Source organism: Chrysemys picta, chromosome 23 (genome assembly GCF_011386835.1).
Source record: "Chrysemys picta bellii isolate R12L10 chromosome 23, ASM1138683v2, whole genome shotgun sequence".
Taxonomy (NCBI): domain Eukaryota; kingdom Metazoa; phylum Chordata; order Testudines; family Emydidae; genus Chrysemys; species Chrysemys picta.
In genome coordinates this window covers 14,677,662-14,696,350 of record NC_088813.1, presented here as the reverse complement: position 1 = coordinate 14,696,350, position 18,689 = coordinate 14,677,662, and the positions used below count along the sequence as shown (strand labels likewise).

General features: G+C 57.2%; 1 protein-coding gene across 4 annotated transcripts in view; it reads left to right on the top strand.

Annotated features, from left to right (window-relative positions):
- Positions 1 to 15,242, top strand: part of KCNQ4 (potassium voltage-gated channel subfamily Q member 4) — a 76,330-nt gene extending 61,088 nt beyond the window's left edge. For all 4 annotated transcript variants that reach the window (XM_065576794.1, XM_065576792.1, XM_065576793.1 and 1 more), the window contains 5 exons: positions 4,992 to 5,209; positions 5,846 to 5,948; positions 9,371 to 9,502; positions 10,966 to 11,098; positions 11,877 to 15,242. In XM_065576794.1, coding sequence (XP_065432866.1) covers positions 4,992 to 5,209; positions 5,846 to 5,948; positions 9,371 to 9,502; positions 10,966 to 11,098; positions 11,877 to 12,095 — 805 coding nt within the window. In that variant the 3' untranslated portion in view covers positions 12,096 to 15,242. The remainder of the gene's footprint in view (positions 1 to 4,991; positions 5,210 to 5,845; positions 5,949 to 9,370; positions 9,503 to 10,965; positions 11,099 to 11,876) is intronic.
- Positions 15,243 to 18,689: the final 3,447 nt, after the last annotated feature.

The window sequence follows — 18,689 nt, the reverse complement described above, 5'->3', positions numbered from 1 at the left end:
GCGGCGGTTCTGTGAGTGCCTGAATACAAACCGTTTCTGGAATGACTCTTAGCTATTCTAGATTGCTTCATTGAACTGCTTGGGGAGGAAATGAGAACCCGGAGCCCCCGCTCTCTGCAATCTGCCCCTCTACTACAGCTCCTTGAATTTCAGCTCCCATCACACCCCCTCGTGGATTAGCAAATGGACCCTCAGAAGCACAGCCAGTGGGAAATTTTCCAGTGGAATCGGTTTTCATTGGAAAACGCTGGGTCAGCGGAACGGACCCATTCTGTGGGAACGTTATTGATTCCGTTGACCTTTCAGCAGGAAAGTCTCCAGACCTTTCATTTAGATGTATGCGCTTTTATGTTAATAATTCATGATCGGCGAGAAAAGTCAAAACAATGAAGTGGCAACGAAACATTTTCGCCTGGTGGAAATGAAACATTTTGGAACGTTTTCTTGGGCGAAAAATTCCGAGATTTCAGCTTCTCATCCCGCGTTGAGATGAAAGCACATTTCCAAATCTCAGAATTTCCCAGGGATGGAAATTCTGCTTTGGAGCCAACTCTGCTCGTGAGGTTTTAGGCTCCCCAGAGCAGCCGTATTAACCCCAGTTTCTGCCCTTCCCCACCCGGCTGGGAGCCAATGACCAGAAGAGTGTGCGCTGTCCTATCCAGTTACTGTATGAGCTGAGCCCCCCAGCTGACGCTGGGCCAAAAACCAGCCCCTTTCCCTGTTACACCCTGTGTAACGTAGGGTGAGTCAGCTCACGTCCGAGGATAACGGCGACGTTAGCTTATTGCCAGGACGGTGGAGAAGCCGGGGGAGAGGTTGCCAAGCCCTGGGCCACCAGCGTCTCTTTGGCCGGGCTTATTCCGTGCTAGCGGAGTAGCTACTGAACTGCGTATGTGCAATGAATTTGCCTGCCTGGCCATAGGCCCACTCCTGGCCACTGAGGGGGGCGTCCTGTTCGGGGGTTGTCTGGCCTCAGACAGAGGTCATGCCATCACTAGTGGGAACCCCGCGCCCCGGGGCCAAATGCTGCCATTGGGAAGGTTAGTGAATTGCCCATCGAGCCGTGGCCAAATCCATGATGAATCTGAACAGGGGTGGTTAATCTCCGCTGCGCTGGGCCGGGCCAAGGGTGCTCTGTCCCGTGTTTGATCCAGACTCCTATCTGGGGATCAAGCTGGTCTTGAGGAGTCGGGGAGAACTGAAGTTCTGGGGCCTTTGGGCAGAGGGCTTGGAGACCCAACCTTGGTATTCTATCTTAACTCCCGTTTGCTGGGCACTTGGTGGAGCAGATGCTCCAACCACCAGGGCTCAACTGTCCCTCCTTTCAGAAGGTTAGTGGAGTAAAGAGCGGGTCCGGACGCCTGGGTTCTATTCCCAGCCCTGATTTGTTCTATAACCTTGACCAGGCTGTTTAATGGCTCTGTGCCTCAGTTTCTCCAGCTGTAATAAATCTTCCCTACCTCCAGGGGGAGAGATGAGGTTAAATTAACAGTAGAGTGCTTTGAGATCTCCGGATGAAAAGTGCTAAGGGAGGGCACAGTGGCAGTGAATGTTGCAAACTTTATTTTTGTGTGTGTGTGCAAAGTGATCTATTTTCCCCAAGAATGATCAGGACCCTCCACCCTGACCCCGGTCCAGATGAAAACCTGAAAATGTTTTTCTGTGAGCTGCAGAATCCTGCAATGGGCCACGCTCTGACATGTTCTGGGGTTGGGGGATGTTTGGGGGTTGTCTCCCATCTCTGGCTCAAACTTAGTGTCCCTCCCCCTGCCTTTCCATTCGAAAGAGACCGAAGCGGAAATGGTCATGTTGTTCTCTCCACAGCGAAAGGGCCGATCGAGAGACCGAACCGATCGCTGATGACAAACCACCAGGCCCCGCCCCTCCTGTTCAGTATTGATCATGGGCTGTAGGGCTCTGCCTCCATTTTTGCATGGTATGTGGCGGTCGTGCTTGCTGGCATGCTGGGGATCTGCCCGCGACGCGATGGCAGAACTCGGACAGGTTTGGGTGGGTGGGGAAAGGGATTCAAGAGACGGTCTAGAACGGGGCAGAGCTTTTGGAGGTTTACGACCCAGCGAGAACTTCTAGAACTTTGTGTCTCCACCTCTCTCTCCGCTCCCCGATCCCAGCGCAGAACCGGAGCCTCTCAAAGTTCTAAAAGGTTCTAGGTTCGGAACCTAACAAAATGCCACACGTTCTAGAGCCCACCAGGCTTCCAGAAGCTGCAGATGATGCCTGCGGGGTATCGGTCGGTCGTCCACGCAGCTTTCTCTACCGGCTTGTGGGAGAGGGATGCAAGCTTCGGTTAAAGCTCTGCATTGTGAGCCAGATCCCAAGCCCACTGCGGTCCAGATGGGCTTGGGATCCAGGCGTGCTGCTGCACACTGCTCCCTGTGACGGATGTTCTGTGCGCCGGGGAGCCAGCTGCTTGGAGTCAGAACCTGCTGCTGCTCATGGGAAGATCTGTTTGATTTGAGCCCTCTATGGCTGGGCCAGGCCCGCTCCTCCAAACCGACACATCCAAACACCTCCTCGCCATGTTTCCAGTGGCCAGGCATGCCTGTCCCGTTCCACGTCACGTGCATCTGTCGCCATTCTCATCCTTCCCTTTGTTTTCAGCCTGTGCAGTAAGTACTAAGGTTGTGTCCAGGGCTTAGGGTCCAGCTGTGTTGCAAACGCCCGTTGTCCCTTAGCACCTTCAAGTTCTTACCCCTCCCCAATTCTGATGACGTTTTTGTCTTATAAGCAAACCCCAGACATGAGCCTTTCTGAGATTCTGCTCACATGGCCTTTGTGGGCTCCGCCCCTCTGCTTTCCTCTCGCTCCATCCTCGGGCCCTGATTCAGCAAAGCACGTAAGCACGTGCTGAAGTACCTTGCTGAACTGAGGCCTGGTTGACTTCCCCTCCATACTTGCCTCCACTGCTGTCTTTACTACCCCACCCACCCTTCTGGCCCTGCTGGATTTTATGCGGATGCCACTGTGGTCTGGAAACCCACCAGAACGATGACAATTCCAGACATCGTCCACATAATGAATTATAAAGGCCGCCATTCGACATAGACAGTGCCTGGCACTGTTGGGCCCTGGGCTCCTAAGGGCTACCGCAGTACAAATGATGACGAATAATAAAACCAGAAAGAGTTAGGCCCTGATTCTCTTCTTGTGTGCGCTGGGGGGGAACTCGGCTGACTTCAGCAGCTGATCTAACCCCGTGTCAGAGACACGAATCAGACTCCTTGTCTTCGCCCTCCATTGTCTGCCAACACCCTCTCTGGACCGTGTTTCCTTATTGATTTGTGTCTCTTTTATAACCCTCATTTTGGCCCTTATTAATTGTCCATCTCCGTGGCAACAAGCATAAGTCTCTCTTGTTGTATTTCCTCATTTGTCCGTGGCCTTTGGGATTGTGAGGGTGAGCTAACTGCTGCGGCTCTCCAGCCACAAGGGGTGAGCACAGAACATTGTTTTGGTGTAGGTCCTACATAAAGGAGGTCTGTTTTTATTACAGACCTTCCACGGAGGGGCGGATTGAAAAAACAACTACAAAAGAGTTGAGAATTTGGAAGATAGTTCCAGTGGAGGGAATTCAGGGCCTGACCCACCTAAATAAAGAATTGCCAATGGGTCTCTTTCCCCCTCCGCAGGCTGGGCAGAGTTTAGCCATCGGCACATGGCGTCGTTTTATCTAGTCCTCTGCTGAGAGCTTGACCCGGCCTCTTAGTCCAGGGTGAGAGGTGGGAAGGTGGAGCCAAGAGAATCAGCTGGATATTGTAGGCTGCAAGGCCCTGGTTGAGCGAGGCAATGGAGAAGGTGACTTACTCCATTGGACGTGCTTCAGGGCATTGGCGGGGCGGGAGTCACTACTGATCGCTTGGAGTTAGCCCAATGCCACTGCTTCCCCAAGCTGCTTGCAGCCAAGACACAAGTATCTTCCCTGCGCCCTCGGGGCTCGGCTCGGGGTTTGTCTGTCTCCTCCCCTCCCTGCTGTCTCTCGTCTAGCTTCATTTCATACCAGGTGGTTTCTGTCCCAGCTACCATGTGCTCTGTCTGTGTCTCTCTCCACCCTCCACCCCATCCGCTGTCCCCGCCCCACTGGCGCTCTCTTTGCTGTCAGAAAAATGTTTCAACTGAAATACCCAGGCGCCCTTCCCCTATTGGATAATCAGGGTCAATCATTCCTTCAGTTCAGGGCATACAGGCACCATAAAGCATCCGCATTCACACAGGCCCCTTATCCAGAGCAGCACTGAAGCACGGGGCTTCTAGCCCATTAAAGTCAATGGGACTTAAGCGCTTGGTAAAGTGCTTTCCTGAATCACGCTCCTATAAACACACACACACACACACACACACACACACACACACACACACACACACACACACACACACACACACACACACACACCCTGCTCATTGCACCAGCTACTGGAGTCAGCACCCGAGCTGCGAAGTTTGCACCAAGGATCCGACTTCCCCGCCCAATCCAGGGATTCTCACTTGTGCCAAGCAACAGAGGGTCCTGTGGCACCTTTAAGACTAACAGAAGTACTGGGAGCATAAGCTTTCGTGGGTAAGAACCTCACTTCTTCAGATGCAAGTCGCAGATGCAAGTCGCATCTGAAGAAGTGAGGTTCTTACCCACGAAAGCTCATGCTCCCAATGCTTCTGATAGTCTTAAAGGTGCCACAGGACCCTCTGTTGCTTTTTACAGATTCAGACTAACACGGCTACCCCGCTGATACTTGTCACTTGTGCCAGGCGCTCGTGGTGCCGTTGTGGCCGGGGCCGGCTCCAGGCGAGCCCCAACACTAGCGCACAGCCTGAGCTCTTCCATGTGGCGTCACTGGAGAGGGCCAGAGCAAGGGGCTCAGGGTCTGGCCCAGTCCAGTAGGAAGAAGCCGCACGTGCCCCTCCAGGTTCCCGGCCTCCGCGGCAGCTCCCCCTCCCCGGGCTAATGCCGGCTGTCCTTCCCCCCCGCCCCGCAGCAACAAAATGGGCATCAAGGACCGCATCCGCCTCAACAACTCGCAGAGGCAGGGCAGCCGGGGAAAGCAGCACCTGGCCCCGCCCATGCGCCGCTCCCCCAGCACCGAGAACGTGCAGGAGGCCTCCAGCCCCACCAAGGTGCAGAAGAGCTGGAGCTTCAACGACCGCACCAGGTTCCGGGCATCGCTGAGGCTCAAACCTCGGCCACCGGTGGAGGGTAAGTCCCATTCTCTCCCCCCTCCATTTCTATTTTGCACCCAAGTCTTTCGAATGTGAGTTGCCCTGCAGAATGGACTCTCCCCCCCTCCATGGGCAGTTGTGTAGCTAGAGCACAGGAGTGGGAGCCAGGATGCCTGGCTGGGATGATTTAGTTGGGAATTGGTCCTGCTTTGAGCAGGGGGTTGGACTAGATGACCTCTTGAGGTCCCTTCCAACCCTGATATTCTATGATTCTATGCCAGACTTCTCGGCCACTGACCCACTGCACAACTTCAGGAATGTCACCCGCCGCTCTGTGCCTCAGTTTCCCCCTCTGTGGATTGGGGACGGGCCTGCCCAAGAGGGGGATGGGGAGCCTGTGAAGATGCTGAAATGCTGGGAGGTCATCAGTTGGGAGGAGCTAGAGAGGAGCCTGGTGGCAAATGCCACAGGACCCGCAGCTGAACTGTGTAGAGCCCATGTTATTCATGGTGAACCGAAGGAGACCTCAAACCCAGACCCAAGCATGTGCGGAAAGAGGACTAGGGTGAGGATCGCTCAAAGGGAGATTTGCACCCCATGTAACACACCTGAATTGGGAAGGGGGAAGCACGTCCCCAGCCCTTTATGGGAAGTCCCTGTTTTCTGTCCTCAGTTGACGGCCTGGTGGAGGAGAGCACCGAGGAGAAGGGCTATCAGTGCGACCTGACCTTCGAGGACATCATGCCAGCTGTGAAAACGCTCATTCGGGCTGTCAGGTGAGTCCAGCTCACCAGCCATCCCTGCACCCACCCGCCCACCGGTACCCGTTCTCAGCCCATGGCAGGGAGCTGGCCTGGCAATCGTTGGCCACCTCCATCCTGCGGGAGGTTTGGGTTGGGGCCTCTCCCAGGCAGCTGCCCCTGGGTGGGCTCTCGGAGGTTCTTCATTAGGGTTTTGGCTGCTGCGGTGGGGAAACTAGGTCTCGGGCTGGTCGGGGTAGCCAGCAAGAGGGGAGGGTGATGGGGGAGGAGAGCAGGCAAGCTCTGTGCCCAGCCTCTGAGGCTGTGCTAACAATTTGCCCTGAAACCCTCAAACAATAGAGTGGCCCGTTCCACAGTCCATGCACCAGCCCTCTGCAGCGTCCAACTCTTTGTGCTCCAGCCCAGGCCCCTTTTGAGCCAGACCCTGGGAATTTTGAGCCAGGGTGGCGTCCAATGTGTGCCGACAGCAAATGGCATTTCCCCTCGTCTCCGTGCCAGCCCGACCGTTGCTCCTTCCGAGCCTCAGAGGGTCAAGGTTCTGGCAGGGACGGGAGGGCTGAGGTTCTTGCCCAGGTGGGCTTTGCCATCTTCGGAACTCCCTGCACCTGCGTGCCAGAGCGGCAGCTTCTGTGCACGCTGAGGACTGGCCAGTCTCGCCCCCTCTTTCTGTCTCAGTGATTTGCCAACGGTTTTGTTCCGCGGTAAGGGTCCCCGACACAAATGAATGGCTCTGCTGAATAGGTGCGTTTTGGCTTCAGCGTAGCCATCTGAGCCTGGGGAACTGAGCTATCCAGCACCGGGACTGGAAGGGGCAGGCGGACAGGGAGCAGGGTGGGTGGAGACGCTGGTTTGGTCACAGGAGCTTTCCTGCTTTCATGTGTCTGGGTTAATTCTTTTTGTGGTCTGCACGTGCCATACTGCAGACACAAGCCAGGCCTCCCTGGCCGCTCGCCACCCATCTGAAGAGACTGTCCTGAATAAAGCCATTGCTAACGGCAGTGCCACTGGAACAGGGACCTCGCTATCTCTAGTCACCTCTTCTGGCTGGATTGGGGTACCAAGGCTGTAGCAATGCTCCTGTCTGCGGAGAGCATGGTGGGGGAGACTGGGAGAAGGGGTGGGGGAAGATAGGTTGAAATATCCCCCATACAACATGTTGGCTCTCTAACGGGGAGGTGAAGTGGGGCATTAAGAGGAGTGAAGTAGATGCTGTGAGAACAGAACACATCATAGAATCATAGAAGATCAGGGTTGGAAGGGACCTCAGGAGGTCATCTAGTCCAACCCCCTGCTCAAAGCAGGACCAACACCAACTAAATCATCCCAGCCAGGGCTTTGTCAAGCCTGACCTTAAAAACCTCTAAGGATGGAGATTCCACCACCAGTAAGCCATTCCAGTGCTTCACCACCCTCCTAGTGAAATAGTCTTTCCTAATGTCCAACCTAGACCTCCCCCCTGCAACTTGAGACCATTGCTCCTTGTTCTGTCATCTGCCACCACTGAGAACAGCCGAGCTCCATCCTCTCTGGAACCCCGCTTCAGGTAGTTGCAGGCTGCTATCAAATCCCCCCTCACTCTTCTCTTCTGCAGGCTAAATAACCCCAGTTCCCTCAGCCTCTCCTCGTAAGTCATGTGCCCCAGCCCCGTAATCATTTTCGTTGCCCTCCGCTGGACTCTCTCCAATTTGTCCACATCCCTTCTGTAGTGGGGGGACCAAAATTGGACACAGTACTCCAGATGAGGCCTCACCAATGCCGAATAGAGGGGAATAATCGCGTCCCTCAGTCTGCTGGCAATGCTCCTACTTATACAGCCCAAAATGCTGTTAGCCTTCTTGGCAACAAGGGCACACTGTTGACTCATATCCAGCTTCTCATCCACTGTAACCCCTAGGTCCTTTTCTGCAGAACTGCTGCCTAGCCACTCGGTTCCTAGTCTGTAGCAGTGCATGAGATTCTTCCATCCTAAGTGCAGGACTCTGCACTTGTCCTTGTTGAACCTCATCAGATTTCTTTTGGCCCAATCCTCCAATTTGTCTAGGTCACTCTGGACCCTGTCTCTACCCTCCAGTGTGTCTACTTCTCCCCCCAGCTTAGTGTCATCTGCGAACTTGCTGAGGGTGCAATCCATCCCATCATCCAGATCATTAATGATCGGAGCAGAGGGTTGGACACCTGGATTCTATTGCCAGCTCTGGAAGGCAAGTGAGGTCTAGGGTTAGAGCGGGGAGGAGGCAGGAGTCATGAGTCCTGGGTTCTATCATGGATGCAAACAGTTGCGGGTGCAATTCTGTGTGCATTTTTCAAGATCAGCTGCTTTGACCTGACCATCCCAATAGTCCTTTGCACCCACAGACCGGATTCTTGTGCCTGCAGTTTGCTGGCACTGAACGGGGGGCAGCTTTGGAGAAATCTAACCCTGGCCTTTTCCCTTTTCCTGAGTTAGCAGCAGGCGCTCCTCCATGCTGGGACATGTCCTAGCCCTGGCCGGTCCGTGCCACCATCCCTTCCCGCAGCGCTGGCCTTTGGTCCTGCAGCGTATGCATGTCTAACATCGCCAGCTAATTGAAACCACTTAACACAAGCTGGAAGAACACAAGCTCAAGGTTCCCAAGTGGCTTGCGCTGGCTCACGATGCCTGTTTGCACAAGAGATGTTCCTCCCCACCCCCGTCTGCGGAGTTATGAAATCCTCCATCACGGCCCTGCTAATGAGCCCTCTCCCCCGGCATCTCTCCCTCCGCTGCGTTAGCAGCATTGCTGCTAGTCGTTTGACAAGGACTAAAGAGTCAGGGTGCGGGGAGCCTGTTAGATAGAGGCTGGGTTATTCTCTTCCCCTCTGCTTCCTTCCCAGAGCAGGTTTCACTGTCATGGAAAACAGGCAGGCAGGTTATTTCCCCTGGCAAGAGGGGAGCGGAGATCCAGTAACTGCTCTCGGCATCTTGCAAAGGCCAGAGAGATCGTCCCCACTCCTCCCCCAACACCTGCAGTGTGCCTGTTGGTTCCCAGGCTCTGGAAATGGTGCGGCTGGGACAGACACGGCTGGCTGCACACCGAACCTCTGGGTGTCAGGGGTGCAATCGTGTCACTTCAAGGAGTGTAACTTGCACCCTGAGGCAGCTGGAACAGATGACAGACCAGTCTGTAGTCACGGTCTCCAAGGGGAAAGCCCTTGTGCCAAGAGGTCGCCCTTACACTGAAGGTGGTAAGGCCTGGGGGGTCATCCAGACTTCCAGTGGTGGGGAGTTCCACAGGTGAGAGTCTGTCCCATCCCTGGGGACCAGGGCTTAAAGAGAGCGCTGGGGACTTGTTGGACTTCAGCCGTCCCGGTGGGTCCTAGGGCCTCTGAGATAGCTGGGCCGTGACCCGTGTCACGTCTGTTGCTCAGACCCGTCCCCACACCGCCCCTCTCTGAGGCAACCGCTTGTGCCCTGGCAGGATCCTGAAGTTCCTAGTTGCGAAGAGGAAGTTCAAGGAGACCCTGCGGCCCTACGATGTCAAGGACGTCATCGAGCAGTACTCAGCCGGCCACCTCGACATGCTGGGCCGCATCAAGAGCCTCCAGTCACGGTGAGCTGGCGCGTGAAGGGCCCAGCCCAGCTGCTCCTGCTGCCCAGGGCCACTGCAGGGGACAGCGACTCCCAGCCCACAGGGACCCGTCCCATAGCTGCTTCCGCAGCCCCTAGCCAGGCGGGACACGGTGCCGCATAATTCAGTAGCTGACGTCACGCACGCTGGGAGAGTGACTCTGTGACCCCCCCCCCCATGCAGGGCAGGGCAGGGCCAGAGAAGAGGTTTGACTTTGACTCTGCTCCCAGCCTGGGCTGGCCCAAAGCCCTTCGAAATCAGTGGGAAAAGGCCACCCACTGTCAGTGAGCTTTGGATTGAGCCCTTAGGCCCAGCCGTTGAAAGGTATGTGCATTGTGGGGTAGGCCGTTAGGAGCCAAGAGCCCATTGACAGCTCATGGGATTGAGGCTCCTTGGTACCTAAATCATGTTGAAAGTGAGACGTGGATGCCTAAATCACTTAGGCAGTGCCAAAGCACCATTAAAAATCTGGGCCTTCGCCCTTTAGCATAACCAGCAGAGGCTGGCGCTTTGAGAGGCGAAGGGCCCATGTCCGAACCTCACTGAAGGCCGAGAAGGCTTGTGCTTTCCCTGAGGAGATGGCCCATCTGGGGAGCCAGCGACAGCTGGAGAAGGGTCACATTCGCATCCCTTGTATCCCTAAACCCCGACGCAGACACCCCTAAACCCAGACACTGACCCCCTTGTATCCCTAAACCCAGACACTGACCCTCTAAACCCTGACAGTGACCCCCTTGCACCCCTAAACCCAGCACAGACACCCCTAAACCCAGACATTGTCCCCCTAAACCCTGACAGTGACCCCCTTGTACCCCTAAACCCAGCACAAACACCCCTAAACCCAGACATTGACCCCCCTAAACCCTGACATTGATCCCCTTTCACCCCTAAACCCAACACGAACACCCCTAAACCCTGACAGTGACCCCTTCTGCCCTAAACCCAACACGGACACCCCTAAACCCTGACATTGACCCCCTTGTATCCCTAAACACTGACACCCCAAAACCCAATACTGCCCTCTCCTTCCACCCTGAGCCCCTACTCTGACCAACAAACCCCTACACTGATACCCCTTCAACCCCTAAAACCCCAACCCCCCCCCCCCAAAAAAGGATAAAATCAAAACCAACCCCTCTGCGTCAAGCAGAATTTTGACCCTGAAAAGGTAGACCTGCAGAGACTCCAGGGAGCCCACATAGGCTTCCCTATTGATTTTGCTTGAAATGATTTGTTTGGCCCTCGGGCTGAAAAGGTGGGTTCCCCCCAACCTGTAGTGACAGTGACTAGGAGGCCAGGCGGCCCAGACCCTCCAAGGTACGTACAGGCGGAACTCCCATTGATTGCTGGGCCTTACGTCTCCGGGCCTGATTCTTGCTGGCAATAAGGCCTTGAGCTTCTGCTCCCCCCCATTCCGCCTCTCCATCCTTTCTTCTCGCCCACAGCGTGGACCAGATCGTGGGAAGAGGAGCCATCACTGTCGATAAGAAGACCCGGGAGAAGGGAGAAAAGTCACTGGAGGCCGACCTGGTGGACGAGCTCAGCATGATGGGCCGAGTGGTCAAAGTGGAGAAACAAGTAAGGCTGAAGTCGGGGGCACGTGCAGCACCGTGCACGCACCCGAACACGCGGCCCGGCCCCTACGCTTGCTATGCCTGTATGTGTGTGTGTCAGCTGGAGAGAAACCAGCTGGCTGCCTGTCTGGCCATCCACATCCTGGGGTTGTTGTGGTTGAAAGAGAAGCTAGACCATAGGTCACGTTACTTTCTTTTTCTTTAGCCATCTAGTGGTAAGAGCAGAGGGGCTGGGAGCCAGGATTCCTGGGTGCTATCTCCAGCTCTAGGAGGGGAGTGTTCTCTAGTGGTTAGAGCAGGGGGGCTGGGAGCCTGGACTCCTGGGTTCTATGCCCAGCTCCGGAAGGGGAGTGGGGGGTCCAATGGACAGATGAGAGGACTGGGAGTTGGGACTCCTGGGGCGGACAGGGAGCTTCTTCATAGAAGTTGCTCACATGGAGCAAAACCCTCAGGTCCTCTTCCTGTGTCACAGACTCACCAGGTGATCCTGGGAGAGTCACTTAATCTCTCTGTTTACCCAGCTATGAAATGGGCCCCATCTCTACCTACACAGGTTCAGTTCATCATGTTAGTAAAATGCTTTCACATGTGACTTGACCGGGATTTGGACCCAAACTGGCTAGAAGTGAAAAGCTACTGTGCCCTCCAGCCCCCTCTTCTGCCTCACCATGCAACCTGCTCCCCCCTTAATCTGGGGAGCCCCTGCTTCCCCACATGCTGAATCCCCATTCCGATTACACCAGGCTTGGCTCAATCCTCCTCTTCTTCCCTGTCCCCTCCAGGTGCAATCCATAGAGCACAAGCTGGACTTGTTACTGGGCCTCTATTCCCAGTGCCTGCGGAAAGGCTCCACGAACTCCTTTGCCCTGGCCGGCATGCAGATCCCCAGCTTTGACCCGGACATCACCTCCGACTACCACAGCCCCGTAGAGCACGAGGACATCTCAGTGTCCGCGCAGACCTTAAACATCTCCAGGTCGGCCAGCACCAACATGGACTGAGAGGGGTTCCCAGCACAGGTGGGGCGGTCCCGGGGGAGAGCTGGGGGGACCGGTCGTAAGCCTGGTGGTGAACGTTCTTGTAGACAGACACACTGATAGCTAGCAGGCAAGAAGACCGACCCGTGAACCCAGCCAGGTTCTGGGCTGGGGACCACGTGGCCTCGTCTAACTCGTCCTGATGCACTATGAGCCTCACCTTGATTTTACTTGAACAAGTCTTCCTTCTGACCGTGCACAAGCAGGAACTATTAAGCAACTAGTATTCAGCACCTGGGAGCCAGCTGGGGCCGGGCCCCCGGGGGGATGCAGCGGTGAGAGTTTCTTAAAGCGTTAAACCTACAAAACCGACGAGAGAAATGCCTGGTATCTAAGAAGCTCTTTTATTTATAGGATCAACCTCTCTAGACTTTGTCCTCTGCAGGCAGTCTTCTCTGCGGAGGAAATCCCCCTCTCCAGGCACATCCCTGGTTGGGGTGGCGCTGCCCCAGGGCAGCGGGAGGGCGAGTTGGCCAGGGACGCAACGGGCCAGCGCGCCTTGTCACTCGGTCTTTCTTCTGGGCGCCTCTCCGGGAACCGTCCTCGGAATGAGCGTTGACACAGGGTATGGAATGACGGAGAGCTTCTGAACTCCAAGGTTGGCGGTTCTGATCTCTTCACCCTGCGGCTCTACGCCATTGCCCCTCCAGGGAGGCAGAGCAGGATTCTTACTAACAGCTATGCAAGGCTAGATAACCCTTTACTGTCCAGTGCTAGACAAGGGGCACTGTGACTCGACTGAATGTGGTTTCTTGCGGACCTAGGAAAGAGTTGGGGAATGCCCGGGGGGTGTTTCCTGTCTCCCAGCGAGCAGGGGGCTCCGATTCCGGCAGCCGTGACTGTGATTCAGTAGGCACAGCGGAACCGTCTGCACGGCAGCGTTTCAATATGCAACCTTCGATCCCGACGGGCGGGGCGGATGAGTGGCCCATCTGCCTAGGCAATAGCTGTTTACCCCACGCCCCTGGGACCGGATCCGGGGCTGCTCGAGTCAGTGGGGTTTCACGGGGCAAACGCTGCTCCTTTGGAGCCTGGCGGACAGACTCGGACAGACTTTGGATCAAGCCCTTGACTTGAAAGGGGGTAACTGGCCCATTGGACCAAATGCAGCCCTGTTGCACGAGTCCGTGGAGTTAACAGCAGGCCTGGATCTGGTCCGTTGCACGTGGCTGTTGGGGGGTGGGGGTGGGGGGTGCATACGTGGGGGTGGGCACAGCCAGGAGGAGGGTAAGGATGTTGTAGCTTAGCGTTAGCTCTTCCTCCCCCCACCATGTCTAGTCTGCCCAGTTGAGGCGGCCCAGCTTGCCCGCTGTGGCTTCCGTACATCTCCTAGTGGCATGGGAGGCACTGGTAGCTTAGGGTACCAGATATCTCCAGACCTCGTTTTCCCAGAGGTGGTTCCCCAACTGGATGGCTTCTCTCCCCTGCCCCCTTCTACAGCCTCACCCGTCAGAGCTGGGCACGGGGCTTCACTTGGGTACCTGCTGCCCTTAGTCACCCAGCTCGAGTGCGTCTCAGCACTTTGGTGCTTTACCCATTCATCCTCCCCCCCCCCCATTGATAGCCCATTCATTTCAAACCCTGGGCCCCGATCCCCCGTGGGCGCCATAAGGGAGTTCACTGCAGGATGGGGGCCTTAGCCCCCACTCTGGCTCCCAAAAGAGCCCTGATTTCCCTTGCACATCCTCTGCGGTCAGGACTATTCAGTATCCGTTGGAGCTGTCTGGGTCAGACCTGGACTCAGAACCCCTTCCCCGGCCTGTTTCCTGGTGGGGCTGTGACTGAAATCCAACAGGAACGGTCACTGGCATAAGAGGGATATTTTTGGCCCAAGGTAGCCAAAGCCCTGAGATTTCAGCGGCGTCAAATCCATCTTGGAACGGATTTGGCTTTGACCCTGGAGCCCTCTTCCCAAGCTGAACACCACCGTTTCCCCACATCTGCTGGTGCTCCCGAGAGGGTGGGTGGGGGATAGATCTCCCCTAACGCAGGATCTCTGCCTGGAAGGAGAGGTGGGATGTGTTTCTTGTGCCTGCGCGTTACCCCTTCTATGCAGTTAAATGTCTTCCAGGGTCACCGTGCGCGCTCTGTCCCCCTGCCCCTCGGTCCGAGGCAAACCCCTGCAGAGCCGGGCAGCGCTGCCCCGTCCTGCAGTTAAGTTGCATCCGGCACCAGCCTTCCGGGGTGGCCAAGAGCAGCTCTTGAACTTCGACATGAAGGGTTGGCATCCTACCCCCCCACCCCCACTGGAGAGGGATGTGGGGCGGGGCGGGGAGGCTGCCGAGGGCCAGCTCTGTCCCGCAAGGAGGCTAGTACAAGGGATGGCTCTTGGGAATGGCTGGGCAATTGTCCAGCCTGCAAGTGCGGAGCAGAGAGCCTGGCTCTGGAACGTGCCCTCCCACGCATGCGTGCTGCTGTGCCATTCCATTCCCCTGGCCCCACCAATGCCTCCTTTCACCACCCTTGGGGGCTCCCTGACCTTCTTGAGATGGTGGGGGTGCAGGTCAGGTCAAAAGGACCTCCCTCTCCCTTCACCCGCCCCAGCAGGTCTCTAAAGGGATGAGGGGGATGTGAGTACAATATAACTTGTCCCCCGCCTTCCAGCTCCCAGCCAACTCCCCGGATCAACCGGCGGCGGGGTGGGAGAGGCTCCTGCTGTAGGGCCGTGCACCGGAGCTAGGGCATGGGGGGCAGCCTCCCCGTTCAGCTGCGTCCTGCTTGCATTCCATGCCTAGGTAGTGCATGCCGCCCGCCCCCGCGGAGACCCCTGCCCGGAGCTGGTCTCATCCCAACCTGCTTGCATGCTCCAGCATTGTCTTGACTTGTGCACCGAGACCCTCCGCCCCGGGCCCCTGCCCCGAGCATGGCACCCATCACGCTGCGGCGGGGCAGGGCAGCCGCCGGCCCCCTCTCCGGGGCAGACATGTCTCGTGTCTGTACAGGATGGGGATGCGGTCGGGGTTGGGGGGGCCAAGGCTTCGGCCAAAGGAGAAGAAGTAGGAAACCCCTCCAGGTGATTCCCAGCGACCCTTGTTTCCGAGACGAAGATAGTTACCTCACTTTACTAACTTATTAACTTATTTGTTTCATTAAAGTTTTACGTAGACGGCTGCTTGCCTGCCTCCTTCTTCCTCTTCGATCCCTCCACAGGCGGCCCCGGACCGTAAGGGACCTGGGGTGGACTCGCCTCAGTCGCTTCTTCATTGCCCCAGTAGGTGGCACCCCAGACCCACGCTAGAGTCACTGCGGCCGTGTACTGCTTTTGGACAGAATGATGCTAGTGGAGCCACCCTGGAGGGCAACATTTCGGGGTCCCAGGCCAGTTCCACCCCGCCCCCGCAGGGTATCGGTCATCAGCTCAAGGGAAGTCACAGGTAGCCTGAGCCAGCGGAGAATCAGGCCCCCGGTCTTGAGCTACTCCCAGCCCCCGTCACCACGGTAGGCATTGTATTTATTAGATGATAGCCCCTTCCGCCTGGGGTGCTGAAAGCCCTTTGCCGACGCTGGTTTAACCACCCAAGCCCCTCCCCTGTGGGGCATCAGTCCCCTGAGCTACAGATGGGGAAACTGAGGCACAGAGCGTCACTCACCCAAAGTCACACGAGAAAGCGGTAGAATAGAGCCCAGCAGCCCCTGCTCTAACCCCTAACTATTACCCTCCTCTGCCCTAGAGCTGGTTATGGAACCCAGGAGTCTTGCTCTGGTAGGCCACCCTCTCTCCCTAGGGGCGACGCAGCCGGTGGCAGAGTTGAGGGGTCGGCCGGGCGCGCCGTCAGGGTATTTCTAGCACTGGCAGGGGAGAGGAGACATGAAGCCAGCGACGCCCGCAGGGGGGACACTCACCATTGCTGGGATTGGGACACCGTCGCCGTTGGCTCTGTGGTAGGGGGGCAGCGCCCGGCTGAGGAGCTGGTGGCGTAACTCGGAGCTGCTCGGGCTTGTTTGACAAGCCCCTGCCCTGCCAGAAGCCCAGAAGCACGGCCCCCTGGTGCAGCGCACGGAGGGCTCCAAACCCATCCCCCGGGGCTTGCAGGCGTCTGAGCTACTAGCCACAAGGGAGCTGTGCTGGGCCGAGGAATCTCAAGAATGTGAACCCCCCCCCCTCCCCAGGAGGCCAGGTGCAAAGGCACCTGGACCAATTCTCCCCACCCCATCCCCGCCGCCTCCTGCTATCAGCAGCTTCCCAGCCTCTCCTGCTACAGTCACTGGGCACTTGGCATTCCCCAGCTGCCCGAGGGCGCCGTCTGGTCCCAGCAGGAGCGCACTGTGTCTCAAGTACGCGGCTTGCCCGCGCGCCACCTCCTCTCTGGCTTGCCCTGGCAGGTAAGGAGAGCCCCTGGGAGCAATGCCCCGGCTTGCCTAGCGCTGCTCAGCGGGGGTCACGGACACGCATCCCGCCAGAGAGGGTCTGTCGCAAGTACTAGGCTGGCCTGTGTCACGCACAGCGTGTTCAGCCCCCGGGGGCTGCCTTTCCTCGGGCTGCTGGCGAGTTCGATTGGCTCATCAGGTCTTTGGGGAGCAGCCAGCGAACGCTTGGGGTCCGTGCCCACTGGGAGAGCGAGCCCACGAGCAGGGCAGGCTGAGGAGAGTGTGGGCCTGGTGCAGGCTGGGGCCGAATCGCTGGCTCGTGTTCAGAGAGGGAGTGGAGGATCCTTGGGAGCTGGGGTCAGGGAAGCAGCAGGAAACTGCACAACCTGCTTCCCCCTGAGCACAACACCGCACGACGGACCCAGCATCAGGGCCCTGCACAACGTCCCGTGTGCAACGCTCCGCCATGCGACTGAGCAGTGCACACCACAGTGAGGTGGAATCCCGCAGCTCCCTGTTGGGCCATGCATGACTCAGCAACACCGCACCGAGCAATGCAATATTACGCAATGCAACACCCCACTGTGCGACTCAATGCAACACCCAGCAACACTGCACTGAGCAACGCAATGCTACACAATGCAACACCTCACTGAGCAACACAATGCTACGCAATGCAACACCCCACTGTGCGACTCAATGCTACGCAATGCAACACCCAGCAACACTGCACTGAGCAACGCAATGCTACACAATGCAACACCTCACTGAGCAACACAATGCTACGCAATGTAATACCCAGCAACACCCCACTGTGCAACTCAATGCTTCACAATATAACACCCAGCAACACCTCACTGCGTGACTCAATGCTACGCAATGTAACACCCAGCAACACCGCACTGAGCAACGCCATGTGACACAGTGTAACTGTGTGTGACGCAGCGTGCATGGTGCAGTGCACAGACCATTGGCACCATGCAGCAAAATGGTGCGATCCTGGTACAGCTTTACAAACAGGACGTACCTCCCGCTTGTGTCTCTCCCTCCCTCCTGCATGGTGCCCAGCACTCCCAGAGCCGGCTGCTGGCGAGGGGGATAGCGCCCGGGGCAAAGGGGTGGGCAGACAAGCTGAGTGGCTCTGCTGCATGTCCAGACTGGCGACCTGCAGCATGGCCCCACCACAGGGCCCCGGACCAGCCAGGATCAATCAGCCGGGGTAGGGGCCGTTGTTCTTAGCATGGAGGCTTGGAAGCTCCTTTCCAGGTGTGCTCAGGCTCCCAGCTCATCCCCTCCCTCCTGCCTTCCCAAGGGGCTCCCGTTACTAGGCTCATTCAGGCAGGTGGAGGTGGAATCCCCCCACCAAACAATGCTGCACAGGAATGGAGCCGGACGCATGCAGGGATGGGTGTGATGGGGGGTGGGGGCTCCACCCGCAGGTCTGGACAACCAGCCCAGAGCTTAACGCAGGGCAGAAGGCTCCGCACGCCTGATCAGGGCCTGCATGAATTGTTTGCCCCATCGGTTGCGTGGGAGAGACACCTGCTTCTCGCACCGCACAGGCCTCCCTCACAGCCCCCGTCCCAGGTGCACACCCCCAGGACTGTCGTAGAGGGCCGAGCCACCAGGTCCTGCCAACCAGGCGCTTTGCTTGGACAGCTGCACAGAGGCCCAGATCCCCCCCCTCACCCCCATGGGAGTTAGGCACTGAAATACCTTTGAGCATCTGGGCCAGAGGTACTGCAAATTTCTTACCCCGCCCCGCTCCCTCTCCCAGCCTCCTCCTAGCTTGCACCACCGCCTGTCAAACCCAAGGGCAGGCGGACGCTCTGGGGGTAGACATCCTTTTCCTTTGGTTCATCCAAAGCCCCTGCTTGGCTCGCAAAGGGGAACCAGTCCAGGTCAATACCCTGCCCGCCCTGTCCTTGGCCGTGTGTCTAGCCAGCTAATATGTTCCCCGCTTGTTTAGGAACGAGTCTGCCACATGCCAAGTCCTTCACATTCCAACAATGTTCTTTCCTGCACTTGCTAAACTATTCCGCCTCCATCCCCCACAGTCCACGGATCTGCCTGGCAGGGACAAGAGCCGCCTTTGACGAGCCCGCTGGGGCCGTGAACTTTTGCTGGGGCTCCGGGAAGAGGCCGGGGTTGTTTTCCGGCAGCGCTCAGCAAATCTGCGGGATGCCCCCAGTGCTGCTGGAACAGCTGGGCATGAGCACTAGGTGCCTGGGCCTTTGGGGACGCCCTCCT